The sequence below is a fragment of the Protopterus annectens genome, chromosome 9.part0 (assembly GCF_019279795.1).
Source record: "Protopterus annectens isolate FY-2018-M chromosome 9.part0, PAN1.0, whole genome shotgun sequence".
Lineage (NCBI taxonomy): Eukaryota > Metazoa > Chordata > Ceratodontiformes > Protopteridae > Protopterus > Protopterus annectens.
In genome coordinates, this window is record NC_056743.1 from 1,210,246,597 (window position 1) to 1,210,267,534 (window position 20,938).

At 39.5% G+C, this 20,938-nt stretch overlaps 1 protein-coding gene across 2 annotated transcripts in view; it reads left to right on the plus strand.

The window, feature by feature from the left end:
- LOC122811943 (leupaxin-like) overlaps positions 1-20,938 on the plus strand; it is a 467,997-nt gene that overhangs the window by 25,332 nt on the left and 421,727 nt on the right. The window contains exon 2 of one of the 2 annotated variants that reach the window (XM_044084131.1): positions 13,202-13,354. The exons of the other annotated variant lie outside the window; for it this stretch is intronic. Coding sequence (XP_043940066.1) covers positions 13,202-13,354 — 153 coding nt within the window. The remainder of the gene's footprint in view (positions 1-13,201; positions 13,355-20,938) is intronic. 2 annotated transcript variants of the gene reach the window in all.

Here is a 20,938-nt window from a genome sequence, read left to right on the forward strand (position 1 = left end):
AATTAGTGGGAACTGAGTTTTTACCAAAGGGGATGACGACGCATTTTTGACATTAAGCTTATGGCCATGGATTCAACACCAGTCATTGCTCTCAGTGAGGCCTTTCTGTAGGATGTCTGCATCACTTGGGGAGTTAATAATGGCTCCCAGCTTTCAGTCATCTGCGAACTTGGTCAGCCAGAGTCCCTTTGTGTTGGCCTTGACTTCTGAGAAGCAGATGCTGAACAGGAGAGGACCCAGGACGATCCCTGTGAGACTCCACTCATGACTGGTCGGCAGTCTGACATGGAGTTAGATACTTTCGCACTGTGTGTTTTATCTGTGAGCCAATTTGCAACCCACCTAGTGATATAGGGGTTGAGGACTAGTTTGGTGAGTTTATCAATAATTCCTGAGTGAGGAATGGTATCAAAGGCCTTGGCCAGATCGAGGTAGGCTGTATGCACTGCCTTACCTTCATCCACAGCCCTGGTGACTAAGTCAAAGAAGTCAACCAGGTTGAGCAGGCATGATCTCCCTTTCACAAAGCCAAACTGCATGGAGTCCTATATCTTTGTTAATCAGGTCCATGATGATAATGAGGGAATATTTCCCACAGTCTGTAGTCACTCCCCCTTTATGGAGAGGGATGACTGTAGCAGTGCGCCATTTGGTAGGGACAAAGCCTGAGGTGAGGCTGTGACTGAACAGAGCACACAGATGTGGTGCCAGTTCACTTTGTAGTTCATGCAGAACACAGCCAAGGATATTATCGGGTCCCATGGGAGCTGTATTCTTGGCTTTGAACAACGCAGCTTTAACCTGTGCTACAGGAATGCTGGGTGCCTGGCATTCTTCCGGTGTTGTGATTGGTCCTTTGGGGGGGGGGTGGTAAAGATGGCACTGAATCTGTCGGCCAGTGCTTGGCAATATCTGTTGCCTCAGTATAGTAGGTACCATTGTGCAGTAACTCAGAGCAAATCTGGGTATTGCCATGGAGGTTCTTGATATAGGTATAGAAGGCTTTGTGATTATTTTTGGTGTCTGCCACAATTCTGCCTTCATAGCTGGCTTTAGAGGATTTGATGAGGGATCTCAACTTTTTGTTGAGGCTAATAAGAGAGTTTTTCCAGTTTTGGATCTTCACCTTTTTCTGCAACAGTTTCTTCCTTCTGTTGTAGTTTATTGATGTCAGAGGACCAGCAGATTGGCTTTCTTTTTTTGGAGGAGAGCATCTTGGTTCTGTTGGGTATGGCTAGCTCCATGCATTTATGTACATGTTCGTACAGTGCATTGGTGTATTATTTGGCAGTCATGCAGCTATTTTTCATTGGCATGGGTGCCGTGAAGTTAGCCACCTTTGTTTTTAGGAGTCCAAAGTCAGCTTTGGAGATGTTTTTCAAGGTGGTTACCTTTGCGGGGGGTGTGGGTGAGATGTGGCTGGTAATTAGTTTATGGTCGGATATGACCAGGGAGGGGTTGACTATTGGTGTAGAGCAATGGTCGCTCATATTAGTAATAACCAGGTCAAGGATGTTGCTTCCTCTAGTGGGGGTCAGAATGAGCTGGCCCAGGGCATTGGAATTGATGAATTCCAGGAAGCATTGTGCCAGTGTATTGGTGCTTGAGTAGTTTTCCCACTTGATGGAGGGGTAAAGTCTCCTAGTATGAGAGTGTTGGGTTGGACCTGGATAGATTCCAGGGTGCTTAGGAACATGGAATGAGAGTCTAGGGACATGGTTGAGGACCTATAGCACATTATGACCTGAATCGCCATCTTACCCAATGTAAGTTGTACCCGAAGTATCTCAGATGCGTTATGCTGGGCTGCTAGCTGGACATGTGCATATCCTTTATGACTATGGAGACACTACCACCTTTGGAGCTTCGGTCCATGTTTCGGGGCCAAAAGGTGTGGAATGAGTTATAGCCTGGTAGTGCAGGGGTGCTTTCTGCCGCTTTAAACCAGGTCTCTGTTACAGCACAAATGTCAATGTTCTCCATTTTGAGGAGTGCTTTGAGCGAGTGCATCTTGAGATTTATACTTCTAGTGTTGAGCAGCATGACTCTCAGATTACATTTATTTATAACTGTTACAGTGGTAATTTGATGTTTGGAATACAACCTAAAAAAGCACTATAGGGATGGCAAGAGACTTAGCCAGTACCTGGAAACCCAGGGGTGACAGATGCAGGCCATCTTTGGCAAAGCATTGAGGTCTGTCAATCATGTCATCCAAAGTAGACAGATACTGGATCCCCTTAGAATGACACCAGAAACTTAGCCAATTGTTGAAGTTAATCATTTTTTGTTTGTACTGCAGTATCATTCTGGGTGACGGTAGATACTGCTCAGGGCTAGTGTCATACCTGCCTGGGCCACATAATCCAAGAGCTCCACCATGTCTCTTTTCATGTAGTACAGGGAGGTGTGTCTCAGATCATTCACACCCACATGGACAATGACAGAGTCATACTTGTACTTGTTGTAACGTGACCTGAGTACGTGTGCTATGTGTCAGATTCTGGCACCTGATAGCTGACTGTTACCTTTTCCTTTTTCAACCTAGTGAGTCAGACATCTGTGTGCCTCACTACTGAGTCACCTATGATTAGTGTATTGGACAAGGTGTTTAGCCTTAGGGGCTTAGGTTGAGGAGCACACTGTGGGGGTGAGATATGTGTCCTGTGGTATGTGCTGTGTTGTGGTGGTCGACTGTGTTTCTTTCTTGGAGGTCTCTGCTGTTTGGGTAAATTTCTATTGAGACCCTCCACGAAGGTGGGTGTGTGGTTTGTGTTTTTTATGTGTTAGCTGTGATAGTGGGTGTTCTGGAGGGTATGTGTTCCATGTGGTGTGGTGCGTATTCAATGTATGCATTTTCTGTAGTTTTTAAATTAGTATTACTGTTTCTAATTTTGAAATTTGTTAATTATGTAACTTTTATATTGAATAGGGCTTTGTATAAACTATGCAGGTATTTATAAATGGTCCCTCTCAAGGGTGGCATTCTACTGCGGTACTGGTGTAACTTTTACTCTATTTTTTAATGTTATTAGTAATTTTGTGGTACTATTTTAGCACATTAGTGAGAGTTACATTGATATATGTTCTGGTTATAGATTATTTTGTATTTTATTTAGTTTGTTGTCATTTATTATTTTTACATGTGGATCCATGTTGCAGGCAATGGCATTTTCTGATTGGCTAGATGAGGCATTTCTTTTTTCTTTTCTATTTTTATTTTAATTTTTCATATTGCATTTGACCAATTTTATTTGCATGTATTTTGTTTATGCATATGATGGGATATGTGTAGTCTGCATTTTTGATGTCTGTAGTGTATGTTAATTTTTGTTTTTTCCTGCTGTTAATGTGAAAGGGGCTGAGTTATTAATGATGCAGTGACAGCAGCCAGAGTAAATGACCACACTCCTTTATGTACTGAGACTGCATTGCCTTGTTCTGTTGTAGACATCCATATCTTTTGTAACATAGTTACATATGGGAGCTCCAGTGCAGAGCATCTGAGCTGCATTAACAGTGTTAAGTCACCAAAGCTGCTTATTTGCATATATATTCATTTGTATACCATCTGACATTTTAGTGCTCAGTAAATGTACCAGATTTGCAGCCCTGCTGTATACTGTATTCTTTGAACTACTTGGTGTTTTTCTCCATATGTTAGCCCAGCCAACACAGTAGCATCTCTGAATCCTACCTTGTACTTAACCGTGAATTATTCCAAACTCATCAAACAGCTTGGGGTGTGTCGAGATATTAGCAGATTCCTTTCCCTTGAAGCTAGAGCCTGACTTACCAAAGGAGTGCTAATAATTACTGGAGTGTGGTCTCCCTTCATTTGCCTAGGCATCCACTGCTAATACCAGCCAGCCTGCACATATTGTTAAACAGAATCATCCATTCCAAGTATCCTTCACCTTGATTTGTGCTATGTAAAGAGCACATGAAAAAACTCTTACTCTGTACATCAGTCTTTCCACTTTTAAACTTCTGCACTGAATACTATCTGTGTTAAGGAAGCAATCTTGTACTCGGCATGTGCATTTACATTTTACAACCTCCATTCCTTGCTAAATTCCACAGAGTCTCTGTCTGTCTGTTTGTCTGCCTCTTTTCAAACGTAATGATCACAGGTGAAAAGACCTTTCCCACAGGTGGGCCTAAACTGTGGACCTACCTTCCAAACTGACTCTGAACTAGACCAACTTCATCAACTTTCTACGTTGCATCTACAAATACTTTGACCTGTTAGCAACCTGCCCTTGCTAAACTCACCCTTTCAGTTAATTAACAAGTGAATGCCTTTGCCATGATTCAGCTTGTTCAATGTGCTAGACTCACTCTTCTTTTCCTGCATAAGTATGTTCTGTTATACATAATTTTGTTTGAAACGTCTGTTGATGACCATTTATAATATGCTTCTACAGCAGGTCCTTCCCATATACAGCTGCACACATTCAGGTGATCCTATTCCCAAAGAACTCCCTTTGGGCTCAGACTTCTCTTCCAGGGAATGCAGCCTTGCCATCAGTACCAGGTCTATGCTTGCTTTGGAGTCTGTTTCCTATTGCTAGAGATAAGGGAGGGACTGCTATGCTACTGGAATGTCCATGGATGACCAACCCTAGAAAATGTAGAAAAGAACTCTTGCTTTCTCATTTTCGTAGCTAATCCACTTTTACTCAGTGAGCAAACTATAAAACATCTTCAGACTCTATTCACTCATAACACATAGGACTTCAGCAGCTGCTCCTAGCCATTGCCAGAACATGTTGTGTATCTGAATGAAATTAAAGTTCTCCCTCCACGGATAGGAGAGATGCTATAGGTACTCAGATTTTCCTTCCTCCATCCACTTCATGAACAGCCTGGGCCCATCATCAAACACGGGTAACTGGCATCACAGACTATGCCTCTGCTTTGGCTGTTTGGCTTAACTAATAAATCTTGCTGCAGAAATGGACTTAATACTTTACTGTTTTGTCGTTTTACATCTACTGCCAACCTATTTCACAGTTAACATTATGAATGTTATCTTTTTTTTTTCATTTTGTTATACATTTGTTTGCTTTAATTTATTTTATTGATGGATTTTAATACTTGTAAATTATTGTTTTGCTTGAATAATGCATATCTAGAAATGTTTAATGCTTCAGTAAACGTAAAGAAAATTGACTTTACTACTGTACTGCTACCTTTGTGGCCTTGGTTGTAGACCTAAAAAAACAGGCCATTTATGCAGGTACATAGAATTAAATAAAAGTTTTGTGATACTGAATAATGAAATTGAAACAGTGGGATTCATGATAATGGCAACTAGTGATGTTTAGAAACTGCTTGGTGCTTCTACTGTACTTTGGAATGAGACAGTTTAGTGATGCTGAGAGATGAGGCAGTGTATCCATACCTCTCAACCACTTACTGCAAAAAGTTATGGGAAACAAAGGCCCCAAAATAGGGACAGATATTAAATATTGCTCTTATAAACTTACAGAGTTGCTAGAATAACAGGATTTGTGGTACCATACATTTTCTGAAAGATATGCAGTCTGAAACTCAAATGTCTGTCATTATTTAGTGACTTCAGTCTTCAGTGATTTGCCAGAAAACCACAAATTTTTTGAAGAACAGACCAAAAATATGAATCAAAATCTGGACATTTTGTGAAAATCTGGGCAATTGAGAGGTATGCATGCATCTTGTGATACTAATGTATGAGACAGTATATATAGTGATACTAAAGGATGAGACAGTATATATATATATATATATATATATATATATATATATATATAGATACTAATGTATGAGACAGTATATATATATATATATATATATATATATATATATATATATAGATAGATAGATACTAATGGATGAGACGGTATGTATAGTGATACTGACGGACATGACAGTATATACTGTGATACTAATGGATGGGACTGTATATATAGTGATACTAAGGGATGAGACAGTGTATATAGTGATACTGACGGATGAGACAGTATACAGATATATATAGTGATACTAATGGTTGAAACAGTATATATAGTGATACTAATGGATGGGACGGTATATATAGTGATACTAAGGGATGAGACAGTATATGTAATAATACTAACGGATGCAACAGTATATATAGTGATGCTAATGGATGGGACAGTATATATAGTGATACTAAGGGATACGACAATATATATAGTGATACTAACAGATGAGACAGTACATATGGTGATACTAATGGTTGAGACAGCATATACAGTGATACTAAAGGATGAGACAGTATATATAGGTACTGATGGATGAGACAGTATGTATAGTGATACTAACAGACATAACAGTAATATATATATATATATATATATATATATATATATATATATATATATGTATAGTGGTACTAATGGATAGGACAGTATATATAGTGATACATAGGGATGAGACAGTATATATAGTGATACTAACGGATGAGACAGTATATATAGTGATACTAATGATTGAAACAGTATATATAGTGATACTAAGGGATGGGGCAGTATATATAGTGATACTAAGGGATGAGACAGTATATATAGTGATACTAATGTATGTGACAGTATATATAGTGATACTAAGGGATGGGACAGTATATATAGTGATACTAAGGGATAAGACAATATATATAGTGATACTAATGGATGAGACAGTACATATGGTGATACTAATGGTTGAAACAGTATATATAGTGATACAAATGGATGGGATAGTATATAAAGTGTTACTAACGGATGAGACAGTATATATAGTGATACTAAGGGATGAGACAGTATATATATATATATATATATATATATATATATATATATATATATATATATAGTGATCCTAATGCAGTGATGGTGAACCTTTTGGGTTCGGAGTGTCAAAAATTTGGAAAATGCCAAACCTGACTCTGCTTGTGTTTCACCCCCCCCAAACAAAAACAAACAAAAAAATAAATAAATAATAAAAAATAAATAAAACAGCATGGCTCTCAATACATCAGGAATAAATCTCAACAGAATCAGGGACAAATCTATAAATAAGAGACATGGACAGCTTTAAACTACTAGTACTATTAATTTGAGACACTGACAGGAAAAAATGAATGTGAATTAATATACATTTTCTGAAGTAAAATTAGTCTATAAATCTAATTATTGTCATTATTAAGTGTAAAAATTTACTAGTTTTAGGTGGGATTAAGATGGACAGTTGACAGGAGTGTAAAACAGCACGCTCCTAGAAATGCAGACTACTTTCCCTTTGCAGAAGTGTAACCATGAAGAGAAAACAATGTCAGAACTGCCCTTTGCAGTTTTCTCTATAGAGAAAGTATACCATAATAGTCTTTGAGGTTAATGACGTCCTCACCTCTGCACCAGTGTTGTTGAACTGGCTCCTAGCACAAAATAATTTAATGCACTTCACACAAGCAACAAATGCAAAAGCAGTTTCTTTGGTAACTGGGGTGCTGGTAGACGCTGGTGTGTCACCCCAAAGTGTCATGGCATGTCATCTTTGACACAAGTGTCATAGGTTTGCCTTCACTGTACTAAGGGATGGGACAGTATATATAGTGATACTAAGGGATGACACAGTATCTATAGTGATAGTAAGGGATGAGACAATGTATATATATATATATATATATATATATATATATATATATATATATATATATATATAGTGATACTAAAGGATGAGACAGTATATATATATATATATATATATATATATATATATATATATATATATATATATAGTGATACTAATGGACTGGACAGTATATATAGTGATACTAAGGGATGAGACAGTATATATAGTGATACTAACGGATGGGACAGTATATATAATGATACTAATGGATGGGACAGTATATACAGTGATACTAGTGGATGAGACAGCACATGTAGTGAATTGCTGGAATGAAACATGCATGTACTGATACCATGAAAATAATCTATTCGTACAGAGGAATGAGGCTGAACATGCAATGATCCTGTTCAATGAGATGGTACATGTAGTGACACTGATGGATGGGCAGTGATTCTATGGACGTAGGGAGTGTTATCTAATGATACTGAGGGATAAGTCACATCAAATGATACTGAGGAATGATATCGACTGATTAGTTAGCACAGATGGATTCTTTCTGTACTGTACAAGTTATTTAAGGACAGTGTTTCAGCACTGGTGGCAACATAGCTGAAACTACTCTATATAGAATTATAACAATTTTAGCTTTGGTGGAAGCTTAGCTGAAACTGGTCTCTCCTACATTATGCGTACATGTGATAGCAGCTTTATTGTGACTAATCACCTCCAACCCCATTATCCACACCCCCATCATCCTGTCCTATCTTTTGTGATTCGTACTCCACTTGTCTTCAGTTTCACAATACACCATGCCCCCCCCCCCCCCACTACAGATACCTTTACTGTCATACTGCTGATTCTTCTACTCTTAGGTCTTTAGATCACAGGTATCATTTCTTTAGATCACAGGTACCATTCCTTTAGATCACAGGTACTATCCCCTATAGATCGCAGGTACCATCCCTATAGATCACAGGTACCATTCCTATAGATCACAGATACAATTCCTTTAGATCACAGGCACCATCCTTATAGATCACAGGTACCATCCCTATAGATCACAGGTATCATGCCTTTAGATCACAGGTACCATCCCTATAGATCACAGGTACCATCCCTGTAGATTACAGGTATCATTCCTTTAGATCACAGGTATCATTCCTTTAGATCACAGGTAACATCCCTTTAGATCACAGGTACCATCCCTTTAGACCACAGGTACCATCCCTTTAGCTCACAGGTACCAACGCTATAGATCACAGGTACCATCCCTATAGATCACAGATACCATTCCTTTAGATCACAGGTATCTTTCCTTTAGATCACAGGTACCATCCCTATAGATCACAGGTACCATCCCTGTAGATCACAGGTATCATTTCTTTAGATCACGGGTACCATCCCTGTAGATCACAGGTACCATCCCTGTAGATCACAGGTACCATCCCTGTAGATCACAGGTACCATCCCTATAGATCACAGGTACCATCCCTATAGATCACAGGTACCATCCCTTTAGATCACGGATACCATCCTTATAGATCACAGGTACCATCCCTGTAGATCACAGGTATCATTCCTTTAGATCACAGGTATCATTCCTTTAGATCACAGGTAACATCCCTTTAGATCACAGGTACCATCCCTTTAGACCACAGGTACCATCCCTTTAGACCACAGGTACCATCCCTTTAGCTCACAGGTGCTAATGCTATAGATCACAAGTACCATCCCTATAGATCACAGATACCATTCCTTTAGATCACAGGTATCATTCCTTTAGATCACAGGTATCATTCCTTTAGATTGCAGGTACCATCCCTATAGATTACAGGTACTATCCATATAGATCACAGGTATCATTCCTTTAGACCACAGGTACCATCCATTTAGATCACAGGTACCATCTCTACAGATCACAAGTACCATCCCTATAGATCACAGGTATCATTCCTTTAGATCACAGGTATCATTCCTTTAGATCGCAGGTACCATCCCTATAGATTACAGGTACCATCCATATAGATCACAGGTATCATTCCTTTATATCACAGGTACCATCCCTATAGATCACAGGTATCATTCCTTTAAATCACAGGTATTATTCCTTTAGATCATAGGTACCATCCCTTTAGACCACAGATACCATTCCTTTAGCTCACAGGTACCATCCCTATTAGACCACAGGTACCATCCCTTTAGACCACAGGTACCATCCATTTAGATCACAGGTACCATCTCTATAGATCACAGGTACCATCCCTATAGATCACAGGTATCATTCCTTTAGATCACAGGTATCATTCCTTTAGATCACTGGTACCATCCCTATAGATCACAGGTAACATTCCTTTAGATCACAGGTGCCATCCCTTTAGATCACAGGTAACATTCCTTTAGATCACAGGTACCATCCTTACAGATCACAGGTAACACTCCTTTAGCTCACAGGTACCATTCCTTTACCTCACAGGTACCATCCCTTTAGACCACAGGTACCATACATTTAGATCACAGGTACCATCTCTATAGAGTACAGGTACCATCCCTTTAGATCACGGTACCATCCCTTTAGACCACAGGTGCCATCCATTTAGATCACAGGTACCATCCCTATAGATCACAGGTACTATCCCTTTAGATCACCATCCCTATAGATCACAGGCACCATCCCTTTACATTACAGGTACCATCTATAGATCACAGGTACCATCCCTATAGAAGAAAGTCATCCGACTCCCTCAAAGTCTAACAAGGCAAACGCTATTAAGATATTTCTCCCAAATCTATTTAAGAAGTATTCCCCCTTATTGACCTAGCTAACTAGAAGAAAGCATTCCTCCTTATTATCATATTTAACTAGAAGGCAGTTTATCTTGCAGACTGTTCTTGTTCATCAGTATAGCAGAAATCCTCTGCCATAAAGAAACTTCCTTTTACTATGCCCTAATAAAAAAAAATTCTGTCTGGGGACATACAGCTTAACACGGGCCCAAACTCCCAGGCTAATATTCATGGATTAAACACAGTCACTTTAAAATTGCTTGCAGGTACATCTTTTGCTTAAACGATAAATGGGCTTCAGTGAAAACATGGCTGATCAGAGAACACATATAATAGCTTTAATCAAAAGATGGCTAAAAGATAACCTTTGCCTATCCCAGTTCATTCATAGCAACTACATCATGTATAATTACTGTAGACTAGATGCTAGGCATTATGGAGGCGCTTCTGTACTTCTACAAAAAGACATTGACTTAGAAATCACACACAGTTCAAAGGATGGTGAAAAGAAAAACAAAGATACTAAAAGGGTTTATACTAAGCTGACACTGAAAGGACACACTGTCTTACACTTGTCCCATTTAGAGACCCCCCCTCTTGTTCCAGTATAAAAGCTTAAACTAATTAGTTAGGCATCAAGCAAGACTAAACCACCTAACTGGCAATCAGTCCACAATAGACCAAATTCTTGCCAACGTGGCACACAGATGCATACAATCACAGTACTGTCCAATCATATAAGTGACCACTGTCCAGTAACATCCTCTTGGCCCTTAAAATATTTAAAAACACTTTGATAGTCATATGTAGAGACATTTCAGAAAAGAAACAGGAAATCCTAGATGAAGACCTTTAAGCCACAGTCTGGATGACACCATATGCTTTCACTGGCCCCATTGTAGCTCTATATTACTTCTTAAATATTCCCTCACAAGTACAAGATGCAATCTTTCCTATGATTAATAGGAGACTTAGAGGTCAAACTTGCTACTAGCTGATGCCCAACTTAAAGAAATCAATACAAGAATGAGATAAGACCTGGGAAGAAAACCATAGCACTGCTCAGATTCACAGCATCTATCTAGAACACAACAAGAAAATTAGAATAACCAAATTAGAATAGCCTCAAGCTTGGCTAGAGCTACCTACATCTGAACAAAGCAAACTGACATTAACTCATCCCCTAAACACTTTTGGAAAGAATTAAAACAACTAAAAAGTTCTATAAATTACCTAAGTAATGCTAACCATTTAAACACCTTAAAGGACAAAACTAACTTTGCCACACAATATAGAAACATCCTTATTTCCTCTTTGAAGTCATTGCCAAAACATTTCTCCCACAGTAGCTTTCTCAACAACAAATTCACTCTCTCAAAAACATTCAGCAATACCCTCTAGCTGAGTACTGCCCTATATTCTGTTCCAGGTAGTTACGATGGAAAGACACCAAAGAACAGCTACAAAAATTAAATAATACTTCTGATATTAATTTCAGTAAGCTTCACCCCATTTTTCTAAAACTGTTAGCCTCTAGCATTGCTAAGTCACTTGCACCAATTTCTAATCCACGTCCTTTAACAAAAAGTTTGAAGAACTCCTCTACAAACAGCTCTTTGATCATACTATCAAATACAGATTGTTGTGTGATGATCAGCATGCATTCTGTCAATGCCTTTAGCACAATGACTGCCCTATACAAGGTCACTGACAACATATACTGTAATATGAATGCCAGTTTGCTAACTGGTGGGGAGGTATTCATAGTGGTTATGGTTACGCACTGTGGGTATGTGCACATCTAAGATGTGATTCAGAGGCAGTAGCTAAGATTAGTAGTAGCCATTTGAGGTAGTTTGAGAAAATCTTATGTAAATGTGGTAATAATGAAATGTAAATGACTGTGTGAAAAATCAGTGACTATATTATGCAAATATGGAGCTCTTCCCATCTTTGTGCAATTCATAGTCACTTTTTGATGTGCAATTATGTCCTATGAATAAGGCTTATAAAAAGTGAAGTGACACCTTTTCTATCCACTTTGCAATCCTTGAAAATGCTGTTGTTCACTGTAGCTTAACTGTCTCCCATTCTGAGGTGCTTGTCAAAGCTATCTCTTCTGAACTTTGCTGATCAGAAAATCTTTTACAAGTTTAGAATGGACAGGGACATAGTATAGGCTTTCGTGAGTTTGTATGGCCCATCAACAGGGACTGAGGGCATGCATGTCCTTCCTATACTTTTGGATACCAAAGTATGTATAGCCCTCAGTATACTTGTCACAGAGACCTTCCAGGAACAAATTGGGGATGTGTTGGGTATCTCACGGGCTTTTGTCTCGAGGATATTTCAACAGCTTCATGACATACTCTTGGCACATGTGACACTGGTGAAATAGACACAGTAATCCACATCAGGATCAACCAGTACCATGTGTGCCTTCTACAGAATGGCACACTTTCCTGAGGTATGCAGGTGCTAACTGCAATAGGTGAAACCATATTGGTATTAGGACCCCATCTTGACCATGAGGGGGCTGGAGTCCAAACAGGAGGGGATATCATTCCATCAAATGCCAGGAAGTGTGTTATGCACCGGAGCTGGTGTATTGTGCTGATCTAGCTTTCTGACAGTTACCATGATTCCTGCATGGCAGGATTCCTCATGGTTACCTAGTTGGGAAGTGCAAAATATTAATACTGTTCTAAACATGGTAATTTTTTTAGCTAAAGAATGGCATAGGTAGAATTGATTAATCTCCCTTCTTTTTATATATCTCCCCTCCTTTTTTGTTTTCCAGGTGCTGCAGGCTACCCACTGAAACATTGGCTAATGGTACCAGTCCTCAACCCCCAGGTTACTGGTGAGGAGCACTTAAGCATCACCCTGTCTGACACAAGGATAGTCATTGAAAGAGTGTTTGGCCTACTCAAAATGTATTTTTGTTGCCTAGGTGAGTTGCGGAGGGCTTCATTATGACTCTGCTACTGCAGACATGCTTACCACCAAGATGATTATGCATTGGTCTGGTGTGCAACTGCCACAGCCAGTCACAGATAGTGGCAGAGACACTCCCTCTATTGTTTCACCCATCAGTGACAATAACAATGGTAGTAAGCTGAAGGTAGAAACATGGCAACCTCTCTGGCAGGCTTGTACTTGGTGTACAGATTCACTGGTGAAGAAGGGGCATCTAGTCCACAACCACCATGGATCATAATATTCACTTCACAACAGTGCAAAACTGGACATATAATACCTGATGCAAGCAGTATTATTTGTGGGTTACTCTGAGTGGTACATGGTCAACTTAGACTGTGCATAAGACATTTCTCCGGATATCAAGGAAAAAAATGTGTTTTTCATAATGTATTTGCAGTCATCATTTGTACAGTGTAATGGATAAGGGCACACATGCTAATTATACTGGCAGGCTCTGACTGAAGCGCAGAATAGTAGGTCTCATAAAACATGTTTAGGACTATACTGTAGTTGTTTCACTGCAGTGTAAAAAGCAGAGTATTATGAATGTTGTGTGCAGAGAACAAAAATTACTTGCCTTAAACAAGAAGTCTGATTTTCCTCCTTCTGTTTGCTATTTTTCAGATACCAGGAACAGATGTAGTATTGGACCAATCTAAAAAGTAATTTCTGGGAAAGTACTGTCTGTGTTATTTGATATTCAAGATATTTATTTTATATTTGGAAGGTGCCATACACAATGTCCCCTAAGGATAGTATGCGTGATGGCCCCATACTTTGCGATCCAGTGCAGGATGTGAGCTTGGTGCTGAGTTGCTCAGATGATGGTATCCATCAAATGCAGGAGAACCTTGATATTGATTTTAACAGTGCAGTGGGACCTAGACCTTGACTGAGAGGTTCTACCACATGTTGTGGAAGGCTGGTGAGACCTGGCTGCCTTATTTTTTCTTGGGGCAATCCACATACAATAGCTGGTATACTCATCCACCATGCATGTGGGCAGTCCTTTATCCACAAACAACAGTGTTCCCATTGTATGTCTGGTAAGTCTTTACTAGTGTGTGCATGAAGGATGACATGTAATAATTGTGTGTGTAACCATAATGTACATGAAAATCATCATGACTTTGTCCCTAGCCTCCTTACTGGTGGAATTCCTCATGTATACCCTGCAATACCTCTGTCTGACTCTCACTGGCAAAAGCCTGTGCCTGAACTATGCCAAAGCACATCCGGTGCTGGGCAGCCAGGACCTTGCATATCTCTGTAGCTAATTGTGAAATATGCTTTTACCTGGCAGTTCTGTGTACAGGTATGACAGTGGATACTATTAATTTGAAAGGGTAGTCTCTTCATCAGGGGGTTCTGGCTGTGCACAAGAAGCAAGTGTTGAGCTATGTGGTGCCCCCTCTTCTATAATGTCATTTCCTCATTCTGCTGATTGTGTGGACCTGTCTCATTATATGGAGGTATCCACATGCTATGGGGCGGAGGCTCTGTCAGTACACTTTAACACTTTATGCCACTGTCATCAGGCTGTGTCATCAGTATAAGAGTTATGGCATAATCACTGGCAGTCATTCCAGTGTCAACATCAGCCTGTTGTGCTAAAGTATAGGGTGTGGTTGTTTCTGGTGCTCACGTTGTGAAGAAATATGTCAAGATATGGTTATGGGACTTGTGACAGGTGGAATGATTATTACATGATGGTGTGGTACTCACAGTCACCATGCATTGTCTATAGAGTTTGTGCTGCATCATCTGACAATGATGGCAAGTGCTGGCATGTGATGATGATGAAACAGTAGTAAAATCAGGTACACATTGGCCTTCCTACTGCCTAACTGTGGTTATTGCAGTGGTCTGAATGGTGTCCACATCACCTCTGATTGTTCCAACAGCATCCTTATCTGTATTAAAATCATACTGTTCATCCAGTGTTAAAGGCCGGAGTGTGGAAGGGCCATCACCAATGCTGTACAGACAACTGCATTTGGCCTAGATTTTGTCCTGGTAAATCCACCCAAGTCATTTGATGTATTCTGATAATGTCCCACATTGTGGTTCCTTCCCCCTGCAATATTTATGTCAGACACTACTTGATTTCATGCCTTAGTTCCCTATGCCTGTTTTCATAGGTTCATAGGTGTGTACTAGGCTAATGGTGTTGGAGCCTTTACATGCCTAGCCCATAGAAGTGCCCTGGCATCATGCTACCCGACATTAGTTCTCAGTGCCCCTATCAAGTAGAGCCACTGGAGTGATCCCTGGGGTGAATTTTCTATTTCCCATCCACTCACAATGGTACCTCCTATACTGAACCAGCAGATATTGCCAACATACTGGATGACAGATTCAGTGCCGACTTTACCCCCCCCCCACAAAGAACCAATCACAATACCAGAGGAATGCCAGGCACCCAACATTACTTCAGCACAGGTTAAAGCTGCATTGTCCAAGGCCAAGAATACAGCTTCCATGGGACCCGACAATATCCCTGGATGTGTTCTACATGAACTGCAAAGTGAACTGGCACCACATCTGTGTGCCCTGTTCAATCACAGCTTCACCTCAGGCTTTGTCCCTACCAAATTGCACACTGCTACAGTCATCCCGCTCTATAAAGGGGGAGCGACTACAGACTCTGGGAATTATCGCCCCATTAGCCTGATGAGATTGATATGTAAGCCTATGGAGTGCATCATCATGGACCTAATTAACAAGGATACAGGGAAACTCCAAACTCTGGATCCCACGCAATTTGGTTTTGGTCTTGGACTTCTTGGAGTCAGGCACCAGAGCTGTGGATGAGGGCAAGGCAGTTCATACGGCCTACCTCGATCTGGCCAAGGCCTTTGATACCATTCCCCACTCAGGATTTTTTGATAAACTCACCAAAATAGGCATCAACCCCTATACCACTAGGTGGGTTGCAAATTGGCTTACAGATAGAACCCACAGTGTGAAATTAGCAGACTCCAAGTCAGACTGCCGACCAATCACGAGTAGAGTCTCACAGGGATCGGTCCTGGGTCCTCTCCTGTTTGGTATCTACTTCTCAGAAGTCCAGGCCAACATGGAGGGACTCTGGCTGACAAAGTTCGCAGATACCTGCAAACTGGGAGCCATTATTAACTCCCCAAGTGATGTAGACATCCTACAAAAAGGCCTCACTGAGACCAATGACTGGTGTCGAAACCATGGCCTTAAGCTTAATGTCAAAAAATGCATCGTCATCCCTTTGGGAAAAACTCAGTTCCCACTAATTACCACATCAGTGGGAGCCTACTGAACACTGAAGGTGTTATAAGAGATCTGGGGACGCAGCGTGGCAGCAACCTCTCCTTCTACCACCACATTGACACTGTGGTCAGAAAGTCCTTCTATGTGGCACATTATTTATTTATAGATCTGGGGAGAAAAGCTTCATACAATCACAGACATATTTACATAACATCAGCTTAACTTTGAAAGTCAAGACAGTTTTTACACAATACAAATTGAAGTAGATATACAAGACAAATACATATTATAGAGGTATATAATACAAGAAAATAAGCCCAGTGTGTTAGATTTTTAGTAATTCTGGTTGTATATTCTTATAAGTAAGAATAACATTTAATCAATTCTGTTTATTCAGCTACAGAAATAAAGAAAGCAAGAGAGATTGGATATGAAAACAGATAGTGTAAATTGCAACTGTATTAAGTTAGTAAAAGTATTTGTAGTGTATAGTGGCCAAAACATTTAAGGTGGTTTAATTATATGACTACAAGAACAGACAAGGTTATTGAGATAATGTTATTTTAGTGCAAATTTAAATGTTTTAGCGTCTAGTTGTGTAAGAGAGACAGGGAGTGCATTCTGAAGTTTGGCAATGGCATGGGAATAGAGACATTGTCCAGCTCTTTTGTTGGGTTTAGTTATGGTTAAGAGTTGTTTGTTAGACGACCTAAGATGCTGAGTAGGGGTGGGTTTTGCATCCAGGAAGAAAGAGGTCATCATCTCTCTCTCTACTCTTCCCTCATTAGGCCAGTCATCGAGTATAATGCCCCATTTGGCATGTCCCTCACTAGACACATGCAACAGCTTGAAAGGCCACAAAAGTACCTCACAAAGAGGATCCTAGGCCTTAAACACATGTCCTACTTGGACAGATTAAAAAAACTCCAGCTATTCTCTGTCTCACATCATCTACAAAGAGGTGATCTCTGCTTGACTTGCAAAGCCATGTTTGACCCAGCACTGTTAGAAATGCTACATCTAAAGAAATCCCAATCCCTCCACACCACATGCTCCAGAGACCTCAACCTCATTACCACAATCAGCAGAACATGCTGAAGGGACAGTTTCATAACCCAGAGACTGCCCATGCTCTGGAATAGACTTCCCATACATGTCAAGCAGAGCACCTCACTGGCCCTCTTTAAGAGAAATCTTGATGAGTGGATGGGAAATAGAAAGTTCACCCCTGGGATCACTCCAGTGGCTCTACTCGATAGAGGCACTGGGAACTAACGTTTGGGAGCACGATGCCAGGGCAGTTATATGGGCTAGGCTTGTAAAGGCTCCAGGGCCATTAGCCTAGTACACACCTATGAATGTATGAACAATAAACATCAGAGTTTCAGTCACAGGAAATATTAATATAACACAGACAAATAGATTCAAACAGATACAGAAAAACAGTACTTAACTAATCTCACTATATTTTCCTGACTGATTTAAAGAATTACTATTCCCTGGTTATTTACTGGAGCAAGGCAAGATGAAGTAGGTGAGGGATCCTTCTATGTCAGGTTTCAAAAACAGACTGCTCTGAGACTTCTGTCTCATCTAGGATTAAAACATCATTTCAGTGCTGGATTACAGAATGACATCACATACATCTGGTCATCTGATTTCTGGTTCCCATACTACCCTCTTTACTAGAAATTAAACCAGAATCTCGCACATATTATGTGTTACCATACTCACAATTTTGCTGAGATGTGTTATAGCATCTGGAAGCCATAAAACCATTACAGCACTTCCACCCTTCCAGGGTAGCAGCTAGTTTACTGATACGGACAATACAGCAGGATTTCTAGTCCTTGATTTTACAGGAATTTTGTCTCTGGCTGCAATCAGAACTATAAGATACAATCTCTATCCCCTAAATTAAGTAATTTAGTTTCAGGATATTTTTCTAAAAGTTAGCTGGTACCGAGCTTAACCTCTTCTCTTTCAGTATCCTCTGTTACAATATATACATTTAATCAGTTACAATAGTGCAGTCTGACATACATACATGCACATTTCTTTTCTGCCCAGCAAGACACACTGTTGGTACATTTTTAACACAAGCAGCTTTACGAATAGATTTTTCAAGACAAGCACCTATAGAAATCAGTTTGATATACAAATGACATATAATTCTTTATAAAACTCCAGCTAGCTATGCTGGCATGTGTTACACATCCACTGCCTTACTTCTCCTCGCATAGCTTTAATGCCTCACATCGTCATAACCTCATTCTTATTTAAAAATCTATTACTGGGTCAATCCTTCCCACTAAAAGCACAACTGTACTTCAGAGATTACAGTTTTAATTTCAGTGAAAGCCGGAATGAAGCCATTTCCTTAGCCCAATATTCAAAACAAATATAAGGGAAAAGCACTATCCAGACTTGGACCTGCTATCTGGAATCATTTACCAACTGAAGTAAAAAAAGCAGCAGACACTGAAATTGTTTAAAGCCAAACTTAAGGAGCAAGGAATCCAAATGTGCTTGCTTTTACAATATGCAAGTGTTATTACATGTGTAACAATTTCCTTTGATCTTATGTTCCCTGGCAGGATTTTGTTAATATTCCATTCTAATGCATATTATTCCAGTTGCACAGAAACTTGGAATTTCTCTAGTTATTGATACAATTATAAATATTGTTAAGTAATACATATTATGCCAGTTACTATATTTCTGTATTTATGCTCCTTGGAGCTTAAAACAGGTTGTAGCTGAAAACTATTGGTAGACAAGCCTACTTACCCAGTTACCAAATAAAAACAAATAAATAAATAAATTAGACAGCACATCTAGTCACAATGAGGAAAGAGACAGTCTATTCAATGATGGAAATAATTAATTGCATCTACTAATTGTGAGGAATGAGACAGTATATTCAGTGAAACTGAGGAAGGAGAAAGTACAAATAGTGATGCTGAGGGATGAGAAAGCACATCAAGAGATATTGAGGAATGAGTCAGTACATGTAGTGATAGTGAGACGTGACAGAGTACAATTAATAATACCGATGAAGGAGATAGTATGTGTAGTGATAAGTGAGGAATGAGACAATGCATCTTGTATAGTGATAATGAGAAATGGGACAGTATATCTAGTGATACTGAAGAATTATACAGTGCATTTGGTTATACTGAGGGATGACATAGTATGCCTAGCGATAGTGAGGAATGGGGTAGTGCATGCTGGTGGTAGTGAGGAATGAGACAGTACATCTGGTGATATTGAAGAGTTAGTACATCTGGTGATATTGAAGAGTTAGTACATTTGCGATAGTGGGGGATAGGATTAATATTATGATAGTGAGGAATAAGGCATTTCATGCTAGTAGTAGTGAAAAAAAGAGACTGCATATGTTATGATATTAAAAAATGAGACAGTATATCAAGTGATATTGAGGAGTGAAACAGTCAGTCTTATTAGTGATACCGAGGAATGAGGCAATGTATCTAGTCATTCTGAGGAGTGATACATAATATCAATTTATACCAAGGCATTGGATAATACATCTTTGATAATGAGGTGGTATATCTACTGAGAAATAAAACTATATGGTGATACTGAAGACTAGCATATGCTGCATTTGCTGATACTGAGGAATGGCATTGTATGTCTAGTGATGTTCAGCAACGTTGTTACTCCAGGTAATATCAGACCACTTTACACTGCACACAATGATGTGGGAAAACAGTATGCTGCATCTACAAATATACACAAAAGTGCCTGTAAAGGGGACTGTATTGCATCATGCTGAATTATATGCAATGCATTAATTAGGTCAAACATACTAACACATGCAAGACTGTTTGCATACTCAACATAAACAGAATATAGTACATTCAGCACCATGATAATACTCCAACAATGGGAAAAGTCAACTTGTTAAGCACCTTTCTGATGTCAGAAAGGTGCTTTAAAAGCTTTTGTTAAGCAGCCCTAAGTGCAATTAAGACTGAGTCCCATGTTAGGGATTAATGGTGAATACTGCTGGTCAGTAAAGAGCAGAGGTAGAAGGTAAAACAGGTTTAATTATAGTACCCTAGATACCTTGCTCTGTTAAACTTGTAAACAGACAAATGTGATATAACAAAGTATAAAACAACTTTTAAAGTGGTAAATTTTTCAGAGGGACACAGGTTTCTGCCTGCTGTCTGTCTGGCAACACTCAGATGTAGTGCAGGCTTTCAAAGGTTTTGAATGCTGGTGAAACATATGCTCCTACACTTTTTTCTGTTTTTTTCCTGTAACTGGTAGTACATGGAGC